General features: G+C 46.4%; 1 protein-coding gene across 1 annotated transcript; it reads left to right on the top strand.

Moving 5' to 3' along the window:
* The first annotated feature begins 1,391 nt into the window (after window positions 1–1,391).
* On the top strand, window positions 1,392–23,747 carry SPOP (speckle type BTB/POZ protein). The gene is made up of 11 exons (XM_065651148.1): window positions 1,392–1,581; window positions 3,959–4,032; window positions 11,030–11,172; window positions 11,526–11,647; window positions 13,066–13,217; window positions 13,323–13,450; window positions 16,899–17,076; window positions 17,595–17,650; window positions 18,078–18,200; window positions 21,638–21,780; window positions 22,509–23,747. The coding sequence occupies exons 3-11, from the start codon at window positions 11,095–11,097 to the stop codon at window positions 22,651–22,653; spliced, it is 1,125 nt and encodes a 374-aa protein (XP_065507220.1). The 5' UTR covers window positions 1,392–1,581; window positions 3,959–4,032; window positions 11,030–11,094; the 3' UTR covers window positions 22,654–23,747.

Below are 23,747 nucleotides of genomic sequence, written 5' to 3'. Positions count from 1 at the left end.
GGTAATTAAGGACTACTAACAACGACAATTTTGCTTCCTCTGGTTGCAAGCCGTTACAAATTAGCAGCCCCGCGTACAGATGACAGGATGATTTGGGCTGGAAGGGCTCACAGCAGGGTCCCCCGCCAGGTCTGACAGGGGCTTTGTTTAACCAGCCTTGAGCTCCTCCAGGAGACACCGCAGAGCCTCTGGGCAACCTGTCCAAACACTCCTCCATGCTCACGGTGAAAAAATGTCCTCTATCCAGCGTAAATCCCCCATTTTTACTGTTGTTTCTCATTCCTTCCATGTACCACTATGACACGCGTGGCGCCGGCTGCTCCTGTGGGTCCTGGAAGGTCCGTAAGCTGTTGATCCACACACCTGAATGGCAGGCATAAAACATGTTTTCTTTATAATCCTTTTCTCAAAAGGTGGAGGAAGTGCTGTGCCTTGAGAAAAACTCACCAGTTTTCCTCAAAATTGGTGAGAAATTCTCGCGGCGCGCAGCGCGGGCAGCTGTTCCTCAGGAGCGCTGGTGACCCGCACGCTGAGGTGAGGGCCGGGGGAAGAACTTTGTATCTGCACCACGCAACAGGATGCCCAACCCTCAAAGGAACAGGGGGGAGGATGGAACCAAGCCCCGCCGCAGCAGGAACGCACACGCGGCCTCGCTGGGCGAAGAGGTTTAAGGCACGCCCGCCGCCAGCGGGGCCCGGTGCCGCGGCCGCCCCGCCCCTCAGAACCGCCCCGCCCGGCGCCTTTCCCGCCTTTTCCCCGCGCACGCGCAGTGCGCTGCCCGCCCCCGGCGGGCGCGGAGAGCTGTCCTTCGCGCCCGGGGGGCGGCGAAGGCGCCGGGCAAGGACTGGGGGTCTCGGCAGGGACGAGGTGTGTGTGAGGCAGCTCCGTGCCTGCGGCGGCCGTGCCGCACGGCTGGGCAGTGGGAGGCCCTGCCCGCCCGCCGCCGTGTGCGGTGAGTGGCGCTGCCGCACGGGCGGCTCCCGCCTCACAGCCCTGCGGCTGCAGGGGCCCGCGGGGCGCTCGGCGCATGCGCCAGCGCGCTGCCGGAATGTAGCCGCAGGGCGGGGCGCCGGGCGGCGCCGAGCGCGCATGCGCAGAGGAGCGGCGGGGGCGTGCTCGGAGGCGCCGGTGCACGCGCGGTAGCAGCACCGGCGGCAGACGGCGCATGCGCGGGAGGCGGACGGTCGGGTCCCGTGCGGGGGGGGGGTACGCATGCGCCGTTGCCCTAAAGCGGGGGGGGGGCTGGGGAGGCCGTGGCGCTCGCGCGGTGCGCATGCGCGGGCGGGAGGGGAGCGCTGGGAACAGCCATATCCTGCGTGCCCGCCAGCGCGGCGCATGCGCAGAGCGCTGCTGCGGGGACCTGCGGAATAATGAGCCTGTGCCGCGGCTGGGGGGGGCTCGCAGGAGGAAGACATGCTGCCAAATAGTGATCCCCGGCGGCTGGTGCGCTCCTAGGGGGGCCGGTGCGGGGCGGGGGGCAGACCGGGCGCCATTCCCACACACCGCACCTGCCTGGGACAGCGCTGCTGGGCCTCGGCGCCGGGCCTCCTCCCGCGGCGGAGTCACTCGTGGGGCCGGGAGGTGAGAGCTGTGGGGAAGGGGCAGGAGTTGGGAGCGGGAGCGGTGGCTCCGCGGGGCCTGAGGGAGGCGGGTGAGGGGGGAGAGTTGGGGACAGGCCTGGCCAGGGGGGTCCTGGGGATCCCCGGGCAGGGGTGGGCAGCTGAGTGAGGAAACACGAGTGGGAGGGAGGGAGGAAACAAGGGCTGGAGTGGGAAAGCCGAGGCGAGAGCAGCGTAACCGCGTAGGGGCTGCCGGGCCGGGCCGGGGGCGCGTTCCTCAGGGAGCGGGGGCTGCCGGGCCGGGCCGGGCCTGGCCGGGCTCCGTGCCCCGTGCCGCTCCTCGGCCCGCCCGGCCTGTGGCGGCGGTTGGAGGAAATGGTGCATCATCCTGCAGCACGGAGGGGACAGAATTTCCCTTCGCAGTTAAATATGTCGCTAATGCGATTCGATAGCAAAGTGCTGGTGCTGCGACGAGCGCTATCCAGATGGGCGATCGATGGGATTGGAAAGGGAAAATGTTATTCCCGTAGTATTTGTTAAGCTGCTTGTGAAATGGAATTGTCTTTCTAGCAGGAGCTTGTAGAGGGGAGAAAAATATAGAATGTAGTGTTATTGGTTGTCATTTTTCTGTAATTTGGCGTTTTAAAATGTGTTTACATTTGTGATTGTAGAGCATCATCATGACGTAATGAAAAGGAATACTTCTTTGTGATTTGTTTTTTTCTTTACCTTTGGGGTTCTAAGGGATTATGTTTGGGGTGGCTTAACGTGAAGGCCTATAAAAGTCTGCAGAATTACACTGTTATTTGTGCATTGTACGGCAGAACTCTTTGGTTATAAAAACCCCTAAATTAGTTAAGTAAAACATATAACTGGCTTCCTTCTTTTTTCAGTGACATTTTCTAACCAGATGCCCTGAATGATTTGGTTTCACTTGTTCTGTTGTGACCTGAAGAAAAAACAGATTTTTTTTTTTTTTTTCTTAATGATACTTTGTCAGGGATCTGTCTCGAGATTGAGACAACACGACAGCAGAAGTACATCGCAAGCTGTCATCCTGTCACTGGAGCAGCAGAGGACAGTAATACAAAACTGTACCTACTGTAGGATCCTAGAAACTATTCTCAAATCTGATATCCTGATTTACTTGAGTATGGTTACCACTGCTATAAAAGTAATTGTGTTTCCTGCTCAAACCCTCCAGGATTTGCAGAGAGAGAGCAGGGAAGGAGTCAAAATGGAAGGGGGTTTGGTTCAACACAGGTCTCAGTGAGCAGCCCTGTCATTGATTGCACGGGTCACAGCAGAGCACTTAAAACCCCTATTTTTTGTGTAATTGATCTTACCATTCGCAGATGTTTTAACATGGAGAAGGTACCAGCACTGGCACTAGTACTGGGCTGACTAGACCTGATAAATGTTAAAAACAACTCCGTTCACCAGAGTTTTCTCTCAGTGAGTCCCACTGAGCCAGCTCAGAGGTTTAGGGTTAATCTCAGAACTGCAGCTGAGCCTCTAGAGGACCTGCCGTTTGTGTGCCCTGTGAATGGAGTTTGTTTGCCCTGGGTGATTTCTCTGGATACCGATCCAGTTCACAATAAGAGGGACTTACCAGCTCTGTTCTTGGCGCACCCTGCTCAGCGTTTTACTTGTGGGGCTTGTCATTCCACTGCCTGGGGACCTGTGCACTTGAAATCATCTGCTTCATTTTTTCCTGGACATTATTTCCACAAAATCGTGCATAAAGCCAGGAAAGATACCTGTTTCTTGTACGATCAGGAGCTATTGCTGTGCTGTTGATTGTATTAGTAGTTCCACGTTTGGGAATATCCAGTTATTTTGTAAAATTCCTTCTCCCCAGCTTTGGCTCAATTTTCTGCACAACTGGACTATTATGTAAGATCTTGCTGTATTCCTCCAACCTCTGCTGGTGTTTCCTACTCAGCACAGAGAGGAAATGCAATAAAAATGTGGTTTAAAAAAACAAAACAAAAAGGTCTTTATAGAGAGTGCTGCTTCTTGATTCTCAGATGATAAGCTGCTATTGCATTCTGTCTTGTACTTTGTACTTGGGAGAGCTCTTAAATAAAGCACGTGTCCCAGGTTCTAGACACGGCAGAGCAGGAAGCCAGCCCGAGATTAAAGTGTTCCTACCCCTGCGGAGGCAAAGCAGCTGCTGCTTTTCAGAAGCTGTATCTGTAAATGTATTACAAGTTGTTTCCTGGGTTTCACATTGTTAAATGTCTGTTGCCTGAAGTCCAGCAGTGTTTTGGAAGGAAGGAGTTGGGTGATTCTGGAAGTCTCTTCTTTGCTGATGTGCATAGCTGAGAATTCAAGAAAATACATAGCACACATGAAATGTAATTTGTGATTTTTTTTTTTTTTTTTTCCCTCTGCAGTTTTAGGACAGAAAATATGCAGAACAACTGACTGTAGCAAATGCCTGGAAGACTTGGGAATTCATTTCTATACTGTGAGTAAACTCTGGTTGCAGGCAGGAGTTGCACTGTTGTGTTCTGTGAGGTGTAGCTGGTCTTACTCCATGGATTTTTAGACGTCTGTAGAGTTTATAAAGCCGTGAACACGGGAAGGATTAAACACTCTAACACTAAATTTATACCTGGAAGAATCTGTTTTGGCCATCGATAGAGTAGAAGCCAGTAGGATCCTGGTGACTTTAGATGCGCTGACTACAGAATTAGTATTAAAATTTTCATATTGAGATCTCAGTTCAGCTTTTGTTAGCCTGTATTATAGGTTGTATTATATGACTGTGGACTTTAAAAATGGCTCTCGTTAGAAATCTAGCGTGTATATTGTGCATTTTAAATTGGGTGTGATGTCATGCTTGGGCTGTGAATCGTATACGATAATTTTAATGCTTTTAAAAAATTGATCCAACTTCTGATAACAGAAATAATTTTCCAGCAAAAAAGGATGCCCTTGTGCACACCTTTAAGAGACTCACATGCAGAAAAAGTCAGAATATTAATTTGAAATATGCTAATTTTTAAGCATTGTCAATATTTGGGATCTCACAGGTAAGCAAAATTGTGTGGGCAGAGAAGATGGTCTAGAAAAATTTACTGATTTTAGAGCCAAACAAGAAGTAGAAGTTTGCTTACAGGAACCTGAGCAAATGAAGGAGTAATTGAATTTAAGAATATGTATATTTTTTTTAAGTGTGGCTTTAGTTACTGTTCTGCCCACATTCTTTGCTCATCGCTGCAGAAATTTGTTCAACAAATCGTAAATCAGATCATAGTTAAATACAGCAACTTTAACAGCAGTGGTTCACTATGGGAGACTTCCCAAGATTATGAAGTTTTATTTCTTCTGCTTAGATTTCAAAGCTAGTGATGCCTCACTTCCATTACAACAAAATCCTTCTAAACTTGTATTCAAAATGGTGTGTTGCCTTTGGGTCTGAAGGCAAAGCTGAGCTTAGGGAAGCCGTGGTGCAGTCCCTGCTGGGACGGACGGACGGACGGCTGCTCTGGGCTGGTGTTCCTGACCTTACTGACCTGCCTCCGGAACTGCAAACCCATTGAAAATAACACAGCTGTACTGGGGCCTTCGTTTCCTTAGCTGCTCTTTCCTAGAACTGTGCGGCCTCAACAAGTGGTGCTGAAAACCCACCTGTATCAGTTTGATTAATTTCTTAGAAGCACTTGTGGGCAGAAAATGAAATTCACAGAACGGTATTTTGCTGCTGCCTCCGAGAGACAGGTGATTTTCTTGAGGTTTCCTGTTAGCTTGTGATTTTGTTGGTATTTGTTCCCGGAGAGAAGAACAGTGTGTCGGTGTAGGTGTTTGAGTCCAACAGGTTTGAAAATTGTCGTCACGTGTCGCGTTCCGCTTTGCAGACCTCCGCTTTCTAACAAGTAAGATTACAGTGAGATTTTATATTATTCTAATCAGAGAGCGCGAGCATGACAGTAGGTTATGTTCAGCTGGATCCTGGAAATGTTTTGCAACAGCCTTGCCCTAGGTTGGTGCTAACCTGACCAAACCTGCACGTGTGATAAAAGTCCAGGTGTTACTCAGGAGTAAAGACTTATAACTTGTGGGATTTAGAGATGGTTCTTGGCTAGCAGCTAACTAATATTTCTCTTAGATAATACCAACCAGTAGTTTATTGAGTTTTACTATTGATAGGGAGAATAGCAGGAGGACTTTTTATCAGAACAGAAGGGCTAACAGGAAGAAAACAAAAGCAACAAAGACTCGTTTATTCTTTGAGGCTGGACATGGTTTATGGAGGTGCCTTGTTGGTATAAAAACAGAGATAAATGTAGGTATCTCCTCTGCTTCGTAAAGATTCAATAAATGGCTTATGCCAACAACAGCTTAGAATGTATAATTAAAATGAAACATCAGTCAGTCAGCTCCCTGTGTCCAAGATACCTCCTCTGGGATTTTTTTCACCTTTAACACAAGTTACAACATTAACAGCAGAAGCAGTGAAAAGAAAGCACCTTGCTGCCCTGCTTCTCGATGTCGCTGATACAAACAGACACAGAATAATGCTTCTGGCCCAGGCTTTTCCTGTTGACTACAAACATATGAAATATAAAATATCTAAGCTACCAAAATTTTTCTTTTTGTCTTATTAATTTGATAATCTTCGTCTTGAATGGTCAGGATATTCGAATATGGGTGTAGGCGAATGCTATAATTGTATTATTTTCGGAGTGTGATTTATGGTAAGATGTGATTTTTTTTGATGTTAATGTGAGTAAGGTTATTAAAATTACACTAGCAAAGCCATTGCGCCTTATTGAAGTCAGGGTGAGATATTTTCTGTAAAACTTGGCTGCTGATTTTTGAGGAGGATGTAGCTGGTTTGGAAGTGGTTGGAATTTGATTCCCATCTCTTTCCCCTCCTTATTCCTTCTCATGCTGGTGTCTGACAGAGTCAGAGAAAAGACAAAGTAACGTTGAAAATGAAGGACCTTCCTGTGTGTAACCCCAGGAATTCTGGGGAGTCGTAATGCGGGGGGACAGGCTGCGAACAGGAGTCCTGCGTGGGGAATTGCTGTTTGTTGTGGTAGAAACGGGCCTGGAGTGAGTGAGTTTCTGCAGGAAGGAGGCAAGCCGTTGACTTCTTCTCTGCTAACACGGAGTGCTCTGGGAAAGAAGCGTTTGCATGGCTTTATCTTCTAATTTGGATGATGACTTACATGCTATGAAAGTGCAAATGTTTTGCTTTAAAAAAAAAAAAATTGCTAAAATGGCAACTGAGTGACTTAAGTGACAGCTCACAATTTACCCTACAAGCACAGGCCGAAGCTGTAAAATACTTTTTACGATTTGCCTGTGAGGCAGAATCTAAAATAAAGGAGTTCACGGGCAGTACCAAACCCCTACTTTTCAAAAATAAGATCAGGTTTCTTATTGAAGACAGAAGTCTGCTCAGGCTGATCTTTCCTGGTGTGTTCAAATCACATTTTTCCGTGTGAGAGGAGAGAAAAGAGCAGCCATGGGTTGGCAGGAGGGAAGAGAAAAGAGGTGAAAAGGATACTGTGGAGAAAAAGAAGTAAGAGATTTATTTCTTTTTAACATGCTTACAATCCGAACTAAAAAAATATGAGGAAGATTAACTTCTGAGCAAAAACAGTTTTGAAGATTTGAGCTTTAAGCATCTCAGGATATGCCTCAAGAGGATTAAAGATGGAAGTAGAAAGAGTTAAAGAAGAGGCGAACATCTGGTGAAAACAGCAGTGGTGACTTAAACGCAACAGTAACTATGAAATAAAAATAAGTTTTGTTTCCTTTTAAGAATTTGATTACTCTTTCTATTTATTGGTGTGGATGTAATTCTAATATACTTGGGGTAATTTATAGTTAGGGTTGGATGTGGTTAAAGGGGATACAGTTTTCTGCATCTGTTCAACACCGGCACGAAGCTGTCTCAGAAGGATGTCAGAAATAGCAGTTAATGACTGAAGAGCAGCAATGCTGAGCGGAGGGTTTGTTTCCAGCAGCAGCAGGTTATTTGGAGGCCGCTGGTTTGAGCTCTTTGCTGGTGGGTTTGAGGACACTGGGGAGGAAGGGAAGGGTCTGGGGTTTCTTTTCTTACAAAATACATGTCAAGCTTGGAATTCTTCTTACAGTGCTGCTGTTTCACTGGTAATTGTCCCATCCCTTAATACTTTCATCCAAATTATGATTTTTGTAGGTGACCAAGCCTTATTTCTCCCCCCCGCCCCCCGCCCTGTTTTATAACTGGAGAATTGGTTTCAGGGAAAAAATTAAAAACATTCCAAGAATGGAAAACAAAACTTTAGTTTTGGAATATTTCTCAAAGTGCAAGTTTAGTTACTGAGTTCTAGTGGGCTGCCAATATTCCGTGCGTTTTGAGATAACTCTGTTGGATATAAAAGAACAGAAAGTGTAATGCACACGCTCCTGGGCTTCAGAAAGCGTTCAAGCTTAATTCGCCAACCACTTTTTTGGGCATAAGTTATTCTTGCCTCTAATTCAGGTTACAGTTAAGTCTGCATATATCCTATTCATCTTACTCCTTTCTAGTTTTGTTTGGGGTTTTTTGGTTGTTTTGGGGGTTTGTTTGGGGTTTTTTTGGGCGGTGATTGTAGCTTTTTGGTTTGGGTCACTTCTGTCTTGCATAAGTGTTGATTTCTAGTCTTAGTCTATTTTATGGGTGCAGGTTGTTTGCTCCCTGGGTGCAGCCCCTTCTACACCAGCATGTTAATAATTAGGCAACTTTCTGTAACCTCTGGAATTCCTTGTGCCCGACTTCCCGTGCGTTCGCAGCCGGGCAGGATTGTGCCGCGCGGGGCCGCGGGCGCTGTAAGCGCTGTGCCCACGGCGCTGGGATGCCTTGTTTAGCGTGTGCGGTGAAATCTGGAAACTTACTCATTTAATTCATCCCCTAGTCAGGTAACATTGCCTCCCACTTTGCTCTGCCAGTTAACTTGACCTTTTTTTTTCCTTCTTCTTTCATTACAGCAGTGAATTCAGACTTTCATTGTCCTTTCCAGGGCTTTGAAGAATGCAGGAAGATAATGGGCTTTTCCTGTGCTTCCATATCTCATCCCCTTGTTTTATGGCTCCAATTATCTTTGTCCTGCTCTTTTTTTTTTTTTCTCTGTGCTTTGTGCTGTTCTTGGATAGTCTTTGATACTGGTGTCTGCAGAGCAGCCACCTCTATTTTTGAAACGCTTAATTAAAAATATACTTCTTGTAGAGACTTCTGTAAGTTATCTCTTGCTGAATAAAACTTACTGAAAATTAATATACTTGGAAATTTCTGGTGTAAAGTACTGGTTTCTTAAAAGGCAGTTGGTTTATCTTGAGAAGAAGTACAAATTGACAGGCTGTTTAGCAAAAATCTAGTGGTTTTGAGGCTTCTAGAATTATTTGTTGAATTGAAAATCCTCACCTCAGGTCAAGTCTGATGCTCACAGAATAGTTTTGCCTGTTGGTTCCTGCAGTGGATGAAGGTTTGAGGTGTCTGGGAACAGCTGCTCAGTCGGGGGTAATTCAGAGGACAGGGTGGCAAGGGAATGTTTCCTGGGCCTCCGAGAGGGCTGAGCTGGCTCTTTGTGGATAAAAGGTCTTCACCTGCAAGTGGTTGTGAATGAGGTGAGAATTATTCTTAACTGTAATCTTAACGATGTCCAGAGACTGTTATTTATATCCAAGGAAGTCAGAGATTTGCAGACTGTACATGGGCTCACAGGGGTCCGTAAGATAATATTTTGTATTTTGTTTCCTGTGACTTGATATTTATGCCTGCACCTTCAGGTTCATCCCTGCCCCTCCTGGCCAGAAAGAATCCTGATATCCAAACCATTTACAGACTGTTTTCCTAAAAGCTCTGCCTGCAGCGCTCTTTAATTCACTGTGAGTGAAGAAGTGTGAACTGGTGAAGTATTAAGTGTTCATGAGCAGATAAACACGGAGGGTGCCCTGCTGGTTTCAGAACTTTACCTGCAGTCAGCTGTGGTTCCTTTACAACATGTTTGGTGCTGGTTGGTGCCAGCGGAACGACCCAGCGTGGCCGGTGCAGGAACACAGGGCGGTTTCTGCAGCAGCTCCCAGGGATCTATTTCAGTGACCTTTCTGTGCGTCCCTGTTCCTGCAGCAAGTGTTTCCCTACTGGGAACTTGTGCAGAGACAGTGATGGAATCACCTGTTTGTTCCCAGTATGACTAAGGACCAGTGGTGTCATTTGATGACAGTATTTGATGGTCGATTGCCGCATTGAGCTGGGGGTATGTTGGAGTTTAACGTCCGTTTTTAAACTGTATTTAACTGCCTCGCAAAGCAGCTGTAGAAAAGCTTTGACATACTAGACTGAAAGTGTTTTCCAAATAGTAGAAAATCTTCAAAATGTAGAACCTTTGTCCCCTTTGGGCCACGTTAAAAGCATAAGGAATGGCACGCTGGCATGCAGCAATTCTATTTGCACGTTGTCATAACTTGTATTACCACCTGCCTATCTAAGCCATCTGGGAGGAGAGGATATAAGATAAAAGTGACAGTTACTCAGAGGAAATGAAATAGTCCTGTGTATTGCAAGCTCATACATTTGTCTTGCCTTTAGAAGCTTTCAAAAGCTTCTTTGCGTATTTGAGATGGAGGTAATAGGTAGATACATCTTAAAATGCTGTTGAAATACAGAAAGCAGCCGTTAAAGTTTCCATTTTGCATCATAAGATTATCTATGGAGTTTGCTCCTTGGAGACCAGTGAAAGGAATAGGAATTTGAGATTAACTTCTGCCCCCCATCCAGGGTCCCTTCAGCTTCTTGGCGTGTTCCAAAAGGCTTGATGAATGTGCCATTGTAACAAAAAGTTGTTGTCTCTGGAACTAACCACAGTTTTAACAACGGAAAAATGTCGTGTCCCACTCTGTTTTATTTATTCCTTTTGCTTTCTTCTGGTCCAGCCTTTTCATCAGGCTCAGCCCCTTGGTGCTCCGCGTGCAGACAGGTGCCGCCAGCTAGGAGATGAGCGAAGAAATTCCATCCTTTCCCTGGCCGCTTGTCCTCTCGCCAGTCTTGTCCCTGTGCTATAAAACAGATCACTAGAATAACGTGGATTAAAAATAGCTGTGAACAGAACAATGCGAGAGCCTGGGTGGGGTTGCGCAGGGCTGCTGTGAACCCCAGGGATGGAAAAGCTTGGACTAAACCCAGCACAAAGGCATCATTCCCATGGGCAGGAGGTGTGGCTGCTGCTTTTGCAGCAATTTCAAGTTTTATTTGTCCCCAAAAACTTGTGACTGGAGACAGTGAACCATGGTGTCCTGGGAGGCAGTTCCATGGGCAGTTAGCCAGGTATTCAGAACTAGGATCTGCTAGTTTGGGCTTAATTTGAATGACACAGAGTAGTTTAACTGAATTTCTTTGGAGGGATTGTGGTAATCTTAAGTTTCAGAAAACCTGCAAGTACCTAGAGTGCGTATTGATGCCCCTTTTTTCTCTTTTTGGGGACTGGCAGGGTGAAGATCAATTATAAATTTCTTCTACTGAGTGGTGAAACTCCGTTTAATCTTCAAACTGGCGATGTCAAGGGTGCCGAGTCCTCCTCCTCCGGCAGAAATGTCGAGTGGACCTGTAGCAGAGAGCTGGTGCTACACCCAGGTGAGTCCACGCTGTGCTGAGCTGCTCTTGACCTGGTGCAATTAGCACCTGTGGTAAGAAATGTATTCAAACCAAGTTGAGAGTGTGCTTTTTCAGCCGATGTCGTGCTTGCCAGCAGTGAGCGTTCACCAAGGCAACAGCAGAGCTGTCCCTCTGCCCGTGGCGCAGCTCTGGAGGAGCTGGAGGGTCCAGCTGGCTCTGCCAGGCTCGCCCAGACTGTTGTCTTGTGCTTGGGAGTTATTTGTCACACAGGTGACTCAGTAAAACTTAGAGGCTTTTAGTTTTTTTTGCCTTCAAGAGTGCCAAGGTGAATGAGCGTGACCCTAACCTGCCCATTATCCTCTGTTTTTAAGATCAAGGTGGTGAAGTTTTCCTACATGTGGACCATAAACAACTTTAGCTTTTGCCGAGAAGAAATGGGTGAGGTCATCAAAAGCTCAACCTTTTCATCCGGCGCCAACGATAAACTCAAATGGTAAGAAGTGGACCAGAGAGGTTCACCCTGCTCGTATGACGGTGTGAAAGAATTTGGGCTTCTGTAACAAAGGAAATATATCAAAAAATACTTGCGCTGCGCACGGGTTCTTGCTTCCGTGATGTACAACATGCACATAGGGAGGAAGTGCTGTTGCTGCAGCAGAGTGTTTGGGCACAGAAAACAAACGTGAGGATCTGTCTGTTTGCAGAGTTCCTCTGATAATGGGAAACATCAGGAATAACAGAAACCGTAGCTGGAAGGGAGGCTGCATCCTGCCTGGAAGCAGAGGCGTGCCGTGGAGGATTATTAATGTCTTCAGCTAGGTTTTTTTGACTGATGTTTATCATAACAAGTTCTTATAAGCCAATGGGAGTCTGCAGCCAGTGAATTCAAGCTCTATTTCAGCCTCCCAGTTTTAGTTTGATTGTTAAAAAGATCAATTTTGCCTGCACTCTAAATCCTGAGTTCTCAAGTAATTTCCAGTAACTCAGAGCAGACTTCGAGAATGTGTATCTACTGTGGGTTGTGTCTGACCTAGTAGATCCACGGACACCTGGCTCCTTATTTGATCCCTTGGTGGTGCTGTTAAGTATTTTAGCATTTTTCTTTAAACCTCCTTAGTAGAGGTTGCAGCAAATGACCACTAAATAATTTAGTGTGTGTGTAATACACTTGGTGTTCCCTTCCTTTGGGTGGCAGACCTGTGCTTTCCTTGCACTGCTTTTTGTTATTAAGTTACTTTAGAACCTTTGCTGGTCAGATCTCATTCTAATGTCCAGATCTTTCTGTGTGTTGTCCTTGTGTGTCTGAGCAGTTAGTCACTTGCCCCAGTTTTTGCCTCTTTTTAGATTCTGTGTCAAGTTTCAGGTCATGGAAGAGCTTATGAGTTGGCCTCTTCCTGCACTTCTGCCTCTTCTCCACCCTGGAGTTTTCTCCTTTTGCCCTGGTATTGTGGTTTTGAGAAATGACCAGCCTTCCAGAAATGCATTTTTCTTTTCAGTTGCTTCCTGTGGAATTGTACCCACCATTTCTCTGGATTTGTTGCACTTCCTCAAGTCCATTGCCTCCATTCTACTAGTTCATTCACTTTCCTTTTGTGCAAGTTGACATCCAGGGTGCTTTTCGGTATTTATACCATGCCCCCCTCTTCTTTTCCCTCATGGTTTTTGAGTTGGTTTGCCCATAGTTACTGCCCGTGCGTTGTTCCCTGTCTCGGTGCAGTGTGAGGCTGACGGTAACACACAGTTCCACCTTATTTACCTCTCCGTTATTTCCTTGTCGTTCAGCGGCTGTTAAACAGAACTTGTTTGCTGTACATTTTATTGTGGAAATTCTACAATGTGCTTTCTTTGAAAGCTGTGAATGATCTGCCAGAAACTGCTCCTGATGTCTTGTTCCTACACCTGCTTCCACAGGTGTTTACGTGTGAACCCCAAAGGCCTGGATGAAGAGAGTAAAGATTATTTATCCCTCTATCTGTTGCTGGTGAGCTGTCCAAAAAGTGAAGTTCGAGCAAAGTTCAAATTCTCCATCCTGAATGCTAAAGGAGAAGAAACAAAAGCAATGGGTGTGTACAAACCCTTTCTCTCTGACGGGGTCAGTTGTTTGTCTTTTGCGGTTTGATCAAGCGAGTCCCTCAGCCGGTGTTTAAAGCACCGTGTCTTCCTTGCAGAGAGCCAGCGAGCGTATCGATTCGTGCAAGGCAAGGACTGGGGATTCAAAAAATTTATTAGAAGAGACTTTCTTTTGGATGAGGCCAATGGACTTCTTCCAGATGACAAACTCACTCTGTTCTGCGAGGTAAGTCTGCCTGTGCAGCTGGAAGAATAGCGGTTCCATTAGCTCCAGGTAGATGTGACCTTATTTCTCATCCTTGCTTTTAAGGAGTCAGAGGGATCGGGAGAAACACTGGGTGTTGATGCGGCACTTTGTGTGTACGTGTGCGTGCGGCTGGTGGCTCTTTCTCTGGGTGATTCATTGCTTTTCGCTTGCGTTTATTTTTTGTTACTTTCTATTTGTCTTTTACCTGTGATGATGGTAGGAATTAAGCATGTTTGATTATCATTTCACTTCTGGTTTAGTATTGTCATCCATTTGTTTGTGCTCCTTAATTGGAAATTCACTTGGGATGATAACTAAGACCAGCTCTGCAGTGGAAGCTGGCCCGCCTGTTACTTGCCTACTGAATAAAGAAGAGTTTTCTCTGTTTTCTTAAGTGTGTCTATACAGCCAACACAAATAAAAATTTAAGAAAAACAAATTTTATACTAACCACAATTTTCTGTTGGTTGTGTTTGTATTTTCCTACAACTGTTTACAAAGTTATTACTTCACTAATACTAATTTCAGACAAAGATGCAGTTATTTCTGAAACTAGCTATTTAAGTTTAGAAACCTTAATGAGCAAATTTAAACTCTGTGATTTAGTACCTTCAGAGCTTCTGCTGTCTTATTCCCGTGGTCTTTTTACTGCAGAATGCCTCCTGTAGCTGCGACTTTTGCCAGGAGACAGGTGGAACAAGTTGTTCTCTCTGTGGATCTCCTGCAGCGGTTTTTGTGGGAGTCTTTTCTTTTGCTGTGTTTTCTTTCAGGAGTGAAGGAAATGCTTTGGTCAAAGCTGTTCGACAGCTGGTCGGATTTGTTGGGGTTTTTTGGTTTGGTTTGGTTTTTTTAAGAACCATCTCCTAAAGGATGTGTATTCGATCAGTAGCATAAATGACTCCTGTAATGAGGGAGCCCTTCCTTTAGCACTTCAGCAATGTGGAGAAGAGGACAGTGTCAGGGATGACACCTCTGGGTCTGGCAATTCCTCTTTCCTTCATGAGAAAAGAGCCAGAAAACTTACAGTTGTGGAATGAGACTCAAGAATTAATGTCTGAGAAGCGGATTTGCGAGGTGTGATGCAGATAAACCTGAGATCTGCCAGGAGTCTTGGCAACCGGTACTAATTCAAGTCAGTCCACTTGCTGCTGAATTAGTCCCTTCAGAAGCTTCAGCTCAGTGTTTTTGTGTGTTCTGGATGAAAACTTATTGCTGGCTTCACCTGCCCGTGCTATCTCCTGTTTGTTCTGCAGTCCAGTGTGTTAGAAATCTGCAGCGATACCAGAGAGGAAGGGTTTGCTGTCTGGAAGCAGCTTGGCAAGAACTATCAACACCTTGGCTTGGGGTTTTCTGCCACCTCTCGTTTTACTATTTTTTCCCCTTCTCTGAGCTGCCAATAAGTGTCTGTGCTGTGACCTGCTGTGCCATGTGCTCTAACGTGTCCCCGCTGGCCGCAGAGCTGCTGCTCACAGCTGTGCTTGGAGCAGGTGTGTTCTGTCGGTGGGAACTAAGGGGTCAGCGGTGCTGCTGTTGAGATCCTTGTTTCTGGAGACCAGGCAGCTGCCCAGTGTCTTTGCTGCACCTTTTCATTGCTTTATTAGAGTTAAAAGGAAGAAGCCTTTTGCTCTCTGCTCGTGTCCGGTGTTGAACACAGATAATGTCTTGCTGGAAATGCTGTTAAGGCAGAGAATTATGTTCCCTGTCAGCATTTCACATCTGACCTCGTTTGGTTGTCAGTTTGGGGATTTTTTTTGACCTCTGTTTTGCAGGTGGAGCTGATTGTTCATATCCCAACTGCATTACTTTCTGCTGTTTAAATTATATTCCAACATCATAGGTAAATGTCATGCTGGTAAATCTCCAAAAGGAGCGAAGTTCCCAGAGTTGTGGTAATAGCTCTGCTGAGCTGGGAGCACTGGTTCCCTGGCTAAGACGTTGAAAGTAGCGTGAGCAAAACCTCATCTACTCTGACCTCTATGGCTGGTCACCGCTTGGAATCTACTCCTGATGTAAAAAGCCATGCAGTGTATTTTCATGGCAGTAACTGAGTTTCCTATATGAACAGGATTTGTTTGTGGATTCGAGACGCGGTTGCCGAGTCTTTTTTTGCTGATCTGTAATCAGCAAGGGATCTGCATCTTGGAATTCCTTTTTAATGAATCCGAGTTCTCATCCATCCTTGAGTCCATGTTGCTGGTCTAAATGTCACAGGACAACAAGATTTTGTAGCTGTCAGATGAGTGACGAAGAATATTAACTTCCTGGTGTTCTGGGTAATCATCAGTGTCCTTTGGCGAGCGGCGTCTGGTGTGTGTGCCGTGAGTTGTACAGTTCACACAGCACCCGTCTGCCCTCAGAAACCACCTGGCTTTCTTGGGAGTTGGGGGACATGCTCTCAGGAGGGTTTTACCTCGGAAGATGCTTCTGTCACCTCTCTCACTTCATAATTTACTTCTCCTTCTACATAACTGTGAAGCTTCCTTTGCTGTCTGTTCTTTGGCCATTGGTTATTAATAGAACTGAAATTTAACTTGGACTTGACAGCAAATCCAGGGAATAGTCTCACGTAGGCTTCCCTGTCAGTCAGCGTTGTCCTTTTTGCTTCGTTAGAGCAGGGTAGTGTTAGTCACTGATCTTTTTAATTGAGCCTGCCGTAGAGGTGTGTAATTTACTGCCTGTTTAAGCTCACGGTTTGGTGCTGCCCGGGCTCTGAGCCGTTCCCTGGTGTTGTTTTTCATCAGCCAGCATGGCTGCACAGGGTCCAGCCGTGGCTGCTCTGGAGCAGCTGAGAAGGAATCCATCTGCCTTCCGCAAATCTTCCTCATTACTTGACACAAAGCTGCTCTTTTGCTGCTTAGTTTTGGAGGTTTTTTAATTGAAGTTTATAATGCAATGGCAGCGTTAAACTCTCTGAGACACCGCTAACCAGAAGCAGCGAGACGTGGGGTTCAGCCCCTGCCCGTGCCCACCCGTGTGGGTGCTCGGCTACAGAAGCTCTCCAGATACTTCATTTTCATTTGCACTGCTGTCTGTATTGCATTATTGATTGGGGAGGGTTTCAGAGTGGTGGTAGAAGGAAGAAACTAGGTCAGGTATGATGTCTGTAAAAGCAGAAAAATAAGGTTCCACTTCCTTAGGAAATCACCTAATAAAGTTATGATTAAATTGCATAGAAGTGCTGTTACTTTGGGGTCGAGAAGAAAATGTGGTGTGGTGTGGGACACCCTGGAAGAGCAGAGAGCAGGGTTAGGGCAGGGGACAAAGGATGCTTCAGAAATGGAGACACTGTTAGCGACACAGTGGTTCTGCTCAAGAGGTCCGGGGTTTGCTTTGCATTTTCCTTCAGCTGCCCTGGAAATAAAAACTTCTTGGAGGGAGTCGAGATTTCCAGTGTGTGTTTTTGAGCCTGTTTTCCTTTCTCCTCCAGGTGAGCGTGGTGCAGGACTCGGTCAACATCTCCGGCCAGAACACAATGAACATGGTGAAGGTGCCCGAGTGCCGCCTGGCAGACGAGCTGGGTGGGCTCTGGGAGAACTCGCGCTTCACCGACTGCTGCCTGTGCGTGGCGGGGCAGGAGTTCCAGGCACACAAAGCCATCCTCGCAGGTCGGTACCACAGCGCCAGGGCACGTGGGTTGGATTTGCTGTGTCTTGAAAGGAGGCTTCTGCCGTTCTTTTAACCACAGAGCTGTAGTAAAAGACTGTTTTGTGAACTGTTAATGGGGAGAGAAGAAATACCTGCTCCATTTTAAATTGCTTATCTCTTCCTATGGCAAGGATGGTAGGAGGATGTTTTTGTGGCTGTGGTAATATATTCCTAAAGCATTTGTAAGAAGTTACGTTTCCAGATGAGTACTTTCTTGTAAAGTCAAGAAACTTACCCTAACCACCCGTGTACTCTTCAGCGTTGTTTGAGAGGACGTAAGAAATTCTCCCACACCCAGTTTGAAGCTCTGTCGGCCACATTACTGACGCTTGTGTAGCAGTTATACTGAATTTGTCCTGTCTGCTGTAGGAGGATGAAGTAGCAGGACGGTTGCTGAGGTGTTGGCAGGCTACGCTTAGCATGTCCTGAAGTGTCCAAGGGCTCCTCTAACTGTGTTTTATTTTCCCCACTGCCATAGCGCGTTCTCCGGTTTTCAGCGCCATGTTTGAGCACGAGATGGAAGAAAGTAAAAAGGTAAGTTCTGAAGTAAGCAGAACTTCTCCAGCTGGGTGAATAGCTCTCTAGTCAGCTCTTAGCGTCACTGTCAGTTCACTGTCTTAGGTAGCGTTTGTGACTATTGTCACCTTTTAACTGTTTCTCTCACATTAGATGCAGGTCTCTGCTGCAGCTGTCCTGAAGGGAGGATGAAAGGGATCAAGGAGGCAATTGTTACCTTTGCTACTTTGGGGAAAGAGTCTGGGGTGGGACAGGGAGAGGTAGAGAATGTGAAATACCACTTAGAATCCTTCTTATTCCATCTACTTTTTTTTTCTTTTTCAAGTAGTACACATTCTAAATAGTTTGTTTCTGTAGCAAATTTCTGAATACTGAAAGAGCTTGGGTAGAAGGAAGCCTTTAGCATCTTGTCAGGATCTTAACAAGCTTCATTTTTCTGATACAGAATCGGGTTGAAATCAATGATGTGGAGCCTGAAGTTTTTAAGGAAATGATGTGCTTTATTTACACGGGGAAGGCACCAAATCTTGACAAAATGGCTGATGACTTGCTGGCAGCGGCTGACAAGGTACAGTTGGGATTCCTGGGTGTTCGGAGGAGCAGGAATGACGCGTGTCTTGCTTCACACAGAGCTCCTTGGGATCGCTGCAGCGAGCTGCTCGCATGGTCACTGTGGTGGGGCAGTTTCTCTGAATTGGCTGTGGCGTGTAGGTAAACCTGGATGTAACGTAGATACGTATAGCTCTATAGATATGTACCTTAACACAATCCACCATTTCTGTCTCTACTGCTCATTCTTAAGCATTTTCTTAAAATTTCAGAGGACATCTTTATTCACCATAATGTAGCATAAGAGCTGGGGGAGAGAAGAAAATTTCAAGGTGGACCTGGCAATATTTTTTTTAGTGCAATTGTTACCAAATCTCCAAAGCAGCGTTCTGCCTTGGCAAACAGGGCCTGTGTCTCCTCTGGCCCGGCCGGTGTCAGCAGCTCCCAGAGGCGCTCTGAGCGATGGACAACGGAGAGCGGGAAGGTCCTGTTGTTTATTTTCTTTTTGCAGTGGCAGTCCCTGCTGTCTGTGGAGAGGAGGACGCCCGCTCGCTGAACCCTCGGTGGTTTTGCAGGGTCCTTGCCAGGGCCGGTGCGACGGGAGAGCTGTGGCGGTCCCCGAGCGGCAGGCGCAGCTTGGCCTCGCCAGCCACCGCTGCTCCTTCCCTTTGCAGCCCCAGGAGCCAAGAGAGCGCTCTGCCGGCCAGCGAGCCCTGGACCGCTGAGAATTCCTCATATATAACCACAGCTTGATTGCCTTTTTTCTTTTTTTCTTTTTTTCTTTTTTTTTTCTCTTAAAAGTGAACTTAGTGCTGGTGCAAGATGCCATTTTGACAGCACTGGAGACTAAAGTCCTGACTTTATCCACCGCGCAGGTTCAGCACGGGTAGCAGCAGTGCAAGATTCTCCACACTGCCCTGTGCCTCAGCCCTGACCTGGAGGGAGCACCTCTAGGGTGAGAGCGTAGTTCAGTCTCCGTGCTTCTTCAGCCCTCGGATCCTCTGGGGGTGCCACGGAGGGCGGTGGCGTTTAAGATGTGGATGCATGTAACCTTGTTCCACGCAACCACCACACGACCATCAAATTCCCTGTCGCTGCAGACCTGGGCTCCATCAAAAATGCTGATTTTTAGAGGTGAAATGCTCCATACGCCATTACTGGGCCACTGCAACTAGAATTAAAATGGGAGATAATGCAAGGAGATTCTTGGCCTGATTATAATCATTGCCACATATTTTATTCAATATTTAAAGAGTATTGATTGAGAGCTCACATACCACCTTTAACTGAGACAAGTGTAAGTACGAAGCAGTACATTAAGGACAGAGTAGGCTTTAACTTTGAGTTTCCTGGCTTTTAATGTAGGGCTTTTTTTCCTTTTAAACTCATTGTGTGTCTTTTAAAAGCAAAAATAAAAAATCTTCCATGGAAGCGCATAAACCATCTAATATTTACTCAAGAGACTGAAACAGCTTCTTCTGAGTTCCTCCTGCCTCTTGGGGAAAATATGTAATTAGACCCAAAGCAAAGCGTGTCTTCTCAGCCCAGGAGATGCTATTTCAGCCGCTTGGGTAAGTGTGCTGTTAGGTGGGGTGTTGGTTTAAATGTAATTAAGAAAGGGGGGAAAGGGAAATCTTGGTACCTGAGAGACCAGGATGGCTACTTTTGTCCAAGTATGTAATTAGAAGCTGAGCTATTTGTAGCGATAATCGAAATAAAAATGGTACATGCATGGAGGAGAATATTCCATTTATAAAAGGAATAATTTTAGGCTTTGTTTGCTACATTTTAATCTACTGACAGTACTATAAAATAATGGCTTGCCCCTCGTTTGAAACTGGTTTAGTTATTGGTACAAATAAAGCAAGTAAGTGTGAGTTGCCTCCTCGGATGTTCTGGTGGGAGCAAACTGTCCTGGTTATGAGTGCCGTGCTTCAATTGAAGTAATTATTGTCACCGAGTCTTCAGTGAAAACAGGGTTTTATAATCTATAATTATTAATTTAAATTTAATCAATAGGAAGATAAACTCCGTCTAAAGTGATAGTGCTTATCAAATGGCAAGCGCTCCCGTTGTCGCACAGACGAGCTCGTTACCAGGTCTCTGTTCAGGCTGGCAGAGCAGCCCTTACAAACCTGGTGTGTTTGCCAAATGGGGCCTCACACACTGACGAACTCGGATACTGTGTCATCTCATAGTTGTCCAAAAAGCCTTATAAACAATGTGAAGATTACTCTCAAATGCAGTTATCTGTCAGATTAAAAAAATTAACAATCTTAAGGATATTTTTTTTTTTTTTTTTAGAAATATCACTCAATTGGAAGTGATAACATAAAGAGGACTGAACTGTGTTTAGTCTTCAGGACAATTTCTGTACTACTAATGTTATTACTCCCGTAAGAACTGCATTAGAATTGACTGCTCTCCTAACCCCGTGAAATGGAATCACAGGACCCAGAATATTCGGAACTATTCCGTTTGGTTCATGCAAAGAGCCGCAGACCCCTGGTCAGCTCCCACGTACCCAGATTTCCAGAAGCATCTCGGTCTCACGGTTCCCAGCTGTGATATCCGTAAGCCTGAGGTTTGGGGTCTGCCCCAGCCCACCGTGTTGCTTTTGAAGATCTGGGTGGTGTCAGCAGGTTTTGGTGCTGCCCGAAGTGCTGCAGGGAGCAGGGTGACAGTTGTTAGACAGCTCTCTGGAGCCACACACATCCGTGGAGTTCCTAAAGCTATCAACATGGCTTAGCCCTGCGCGCCTGAAAGCGCTGAGCCGAATGCACAGTGGGATGGTAGAAACTCTAGATTGAGGATGTAGAGTTAGAACAGAGGTTTTGCCAGAGTTAGACATACTGTGGTGTTCGGTTTCCAGCTGGATAGCTGCAAGAAATCGGCAACATTTGTTTAACACTTTAGTATTAAACAAACAGCATGTACTTGAGCAAGGCTGGTCTTGATATGCAGGTCAGGAATGGCAAAGGAGTTCGGTGAAAGCTGCCCGAACGTCCCTGGAACCCTGTGGAGCGTTCCCTGTTAGGTCTTCCCACTGAATGCAGGTGATCCTGCCAGAGAGTGAGAATAAAAGTCTGGCTTTAGCATTCTGTGCCTTGAAGTGACTGAGACAGTGTTCCAGGTGACCTGAGGCTCTCATTTCCAAGCATGAGCACAGCACCAGGCAGCCTGTCCCCGCAGGCCGGGATGAGTTCTGGTGGGTATGTCTCCTCTCCATTGCTTTTCCTCAGGGTGGGCGCATCACGATTCTTTTTTTGTTTGGTTGGTTTTTTGTTGCTGGTCACTACTTCTTTGAGTGCAGTTCAGATGCATATAGCAGAGCAAAGAGGCCTGTTCGTGGTAGGGTAGTTTGCTACTGAAGAGTGGAGGAGCAGAGCAAGGCCTCGCGTCAGGCCTGGCGCGGCGCGTCCTGCCCCTGACTGTGCTCCGGTTTGTATTTTGCAGTACGCGCTGGAGCGCCTGAAGGTGATGTGTGAGGACGCGCTGTGCAGCAACCTGTCTGTGGAGAACGCAGCCGAGATCCTCATCCTGGCCGACCTGCACAGCGCCGACCAGCTCAAAACTCAGGCAGTCGACTTCATTAACTAGTGAGTTCACTGTTGTTCTGGGATGCAACAAACCTAGAGGAAAGTGTTTATTAGCAGCAGGGTTCACAGCCTGGGAGCCGTCACAGGCAGGGGAGATCCTCCTCTGTTGGTTTTTTTGAGTTCTCCCATTGTGGTCCTTCACTGATCCGGTATCCCAGAAGTGCCGTTGCACCAAGGGCACGTCAGTCCTGTCCTGCCGGGGCTGTTCAGAGTGCACAGTGGTGTCTGTGAGCTGGTCTGGTCTCTTCCCAACACCATAACAACTTGTAGGCAGTAGAATGTCAAGTAGTCCCTGATATTGCGGGACTATTTGCACATTGTAATATAACAGACTTTTCAGCATGCGTCAAATCGCTACCAACTGCTTCGATGTCTGGAAACATGTTTAGTCCTATTTGTCAGTTTTTCTCAGTACCTCCTATATTGATGTAAACTACTTCTGTGCTGAGTAGTTGGGATGGATAACACGGTGTTCCTGCTGTCCTCCACCTGCCATCACGGAGGTTTAAGCTTTTCCCCCTGAAGTTGCAGCACTGCGCAGCGTGCAGCCGTGCCAGCAGAGCCAACGCTTGCGGTCTTCACAAAGATCCCCAACATGCATCCAGAGTGACCCTGAAACCGTGCACTAAAAACATCAGGTTTCTCAGGCGTGCAGAAAGAATCTATTTAGTTAACAATCCTTTCTATCCCCAGTCGATAACTTCAGATTTATGCTCTCTTACTTCTAGTCATGCTTCTGATGTCATGGAGACCTCGGGCTGGAAGTCGATGGTGGTTTCGCACCCCCACTTGGTGGCCGAGGCCTATCGCTCGCTGGCCTCGGCGCAGTGTCCCTTCCTGGGGCCCCCGCGGAAGCGACTGAAGCAATCCTAAAGCCCGGCTTGCGCCGCCCCGTGTTGTTCTGGAAGCAGCACCAGCCGTTGCTGCTGTGACCTTGACCACCAGGTAGACAGCGAAATCTGTGGAGCTTTTACTCTGTTGTTGGGGGGAAGAGACTGCTTCGTGACACCCAGACTTTTTCAAACAGCACCAAGTAACTTGGGGAGAGGGGGGAGGGTGGGCCTGGGGCTGTTCAACCTAACGAATCCCTGTCGCTGCATTGTCTGTGTGTTCCCTTCGACTTGGCCGAGTCAATTAAGGACCAGGTTAGGTTTAGGCGCCGACCCGAGTCGGGATAACCCAGCAGAGGTACTGGGGAAAACAACATCTCTGCGTCTGGCAGCACAGAATGAACCGTCAGATGCCTGGAGCAAGAGGACGTTTTAGCCTTGGAAAGCGTTGGAGGGTTAAAAAGAATTTCCAGTGAAGTTCTGGAAAGGAAGTACCTGATGGGAGCTCCAGTAGTATTTATATCAAAAAAAGAGAATTTCAGTCCTTCCAGCTGAGCTAAAAACTGGACATTTGTGTAACTCCTTATTGCTATCCAGCAACAAGAAGATGAGTTTCTCTGTTAGTAGCACTTGTATGTTAATTGAAAAAAAAAAAGGAGAAAAAAAGGAAGAAAAACCCCACGTTTTATCAAGTGACAGGTTGGAGTGCAAGGGGCCAGTGAATGGCTGGAGGGTGTGAATAGACTGCAGGCAGCCCTTGGCAAGGCTGTTGGTTTGGAAAGGACTAGAAAATCCTTGGATCTGGAGCGTGCTGTCTGACAAGAACAACGGTTACTGTTTTTAGATATTGTGGGAAGTGTTTTTGGCATTTTTCCCTGCTTTATTTTCCCTCCTCCCCCTTTTTAAAAAAAAAAAAAAAAAAGAGAGAGAAATTTTATTGTTCATGAACGCTGCGTCAGAAGTCCCTGTCCTGAGTTGCTAAATGATTCTTAACAACTGTTTGTACCTGACTTGCTGACTGTATAGATCCAGTCCTGCTCCTTTCTATTAGTCACTCTTCTTACAGGGAAGAAGTTTCAAAATAGCTGGTAACTTTTTTTTTTTCTTTTTGAAAATATAAATAATTACTATTTTGTA

Source organism: Caloenas nicobarica, chromosome 24 (assembly GCF_036013445.1).
Source record: "Caloenas nicobarica isolate bCalNic1 chromosome 24, bCalNic1.hap1, whole genome shotgun sequence".
Lineage (NCBI taxonomy): Eukaryota > Metazoa > Chordata > Aves > Columbiformes > Columbidae > Caloenas > Caloenas nicobarica.
Note: the sequence above shows the minus strand (reverse complement) of the source record. Positions and strands in the feature narration are given on the sequence as shown.

What these genes read in the sequence shown, in the direction of transcription:
- SPOP (XM_065651148.1), top strand. Translation starts at nt 11,095, where the DNA reads ATGTCAAGGGTGCCGAGTCCTCCTCCTCCGGCAGAAATGTCGAGTGGA. An exon ending in ACACAAAGCCATCCTCGCAG is followed by an intron (nt 17,077 to 17,594) that starts GTCGGTACCACA and finishes CCACTGCCATAG; the next exon opens with CGCGTTCTCCGGTTTTCAGC. An exon ending in TGCTGGCAGCGGCTGACAAG is followed by an intron (nt 18,201 to 21,637) that starts GTACAGTTGGGA and finishes TGTATTTTGCAG; the next exon opens with TACGCGCTGGAGCGCCTGAA.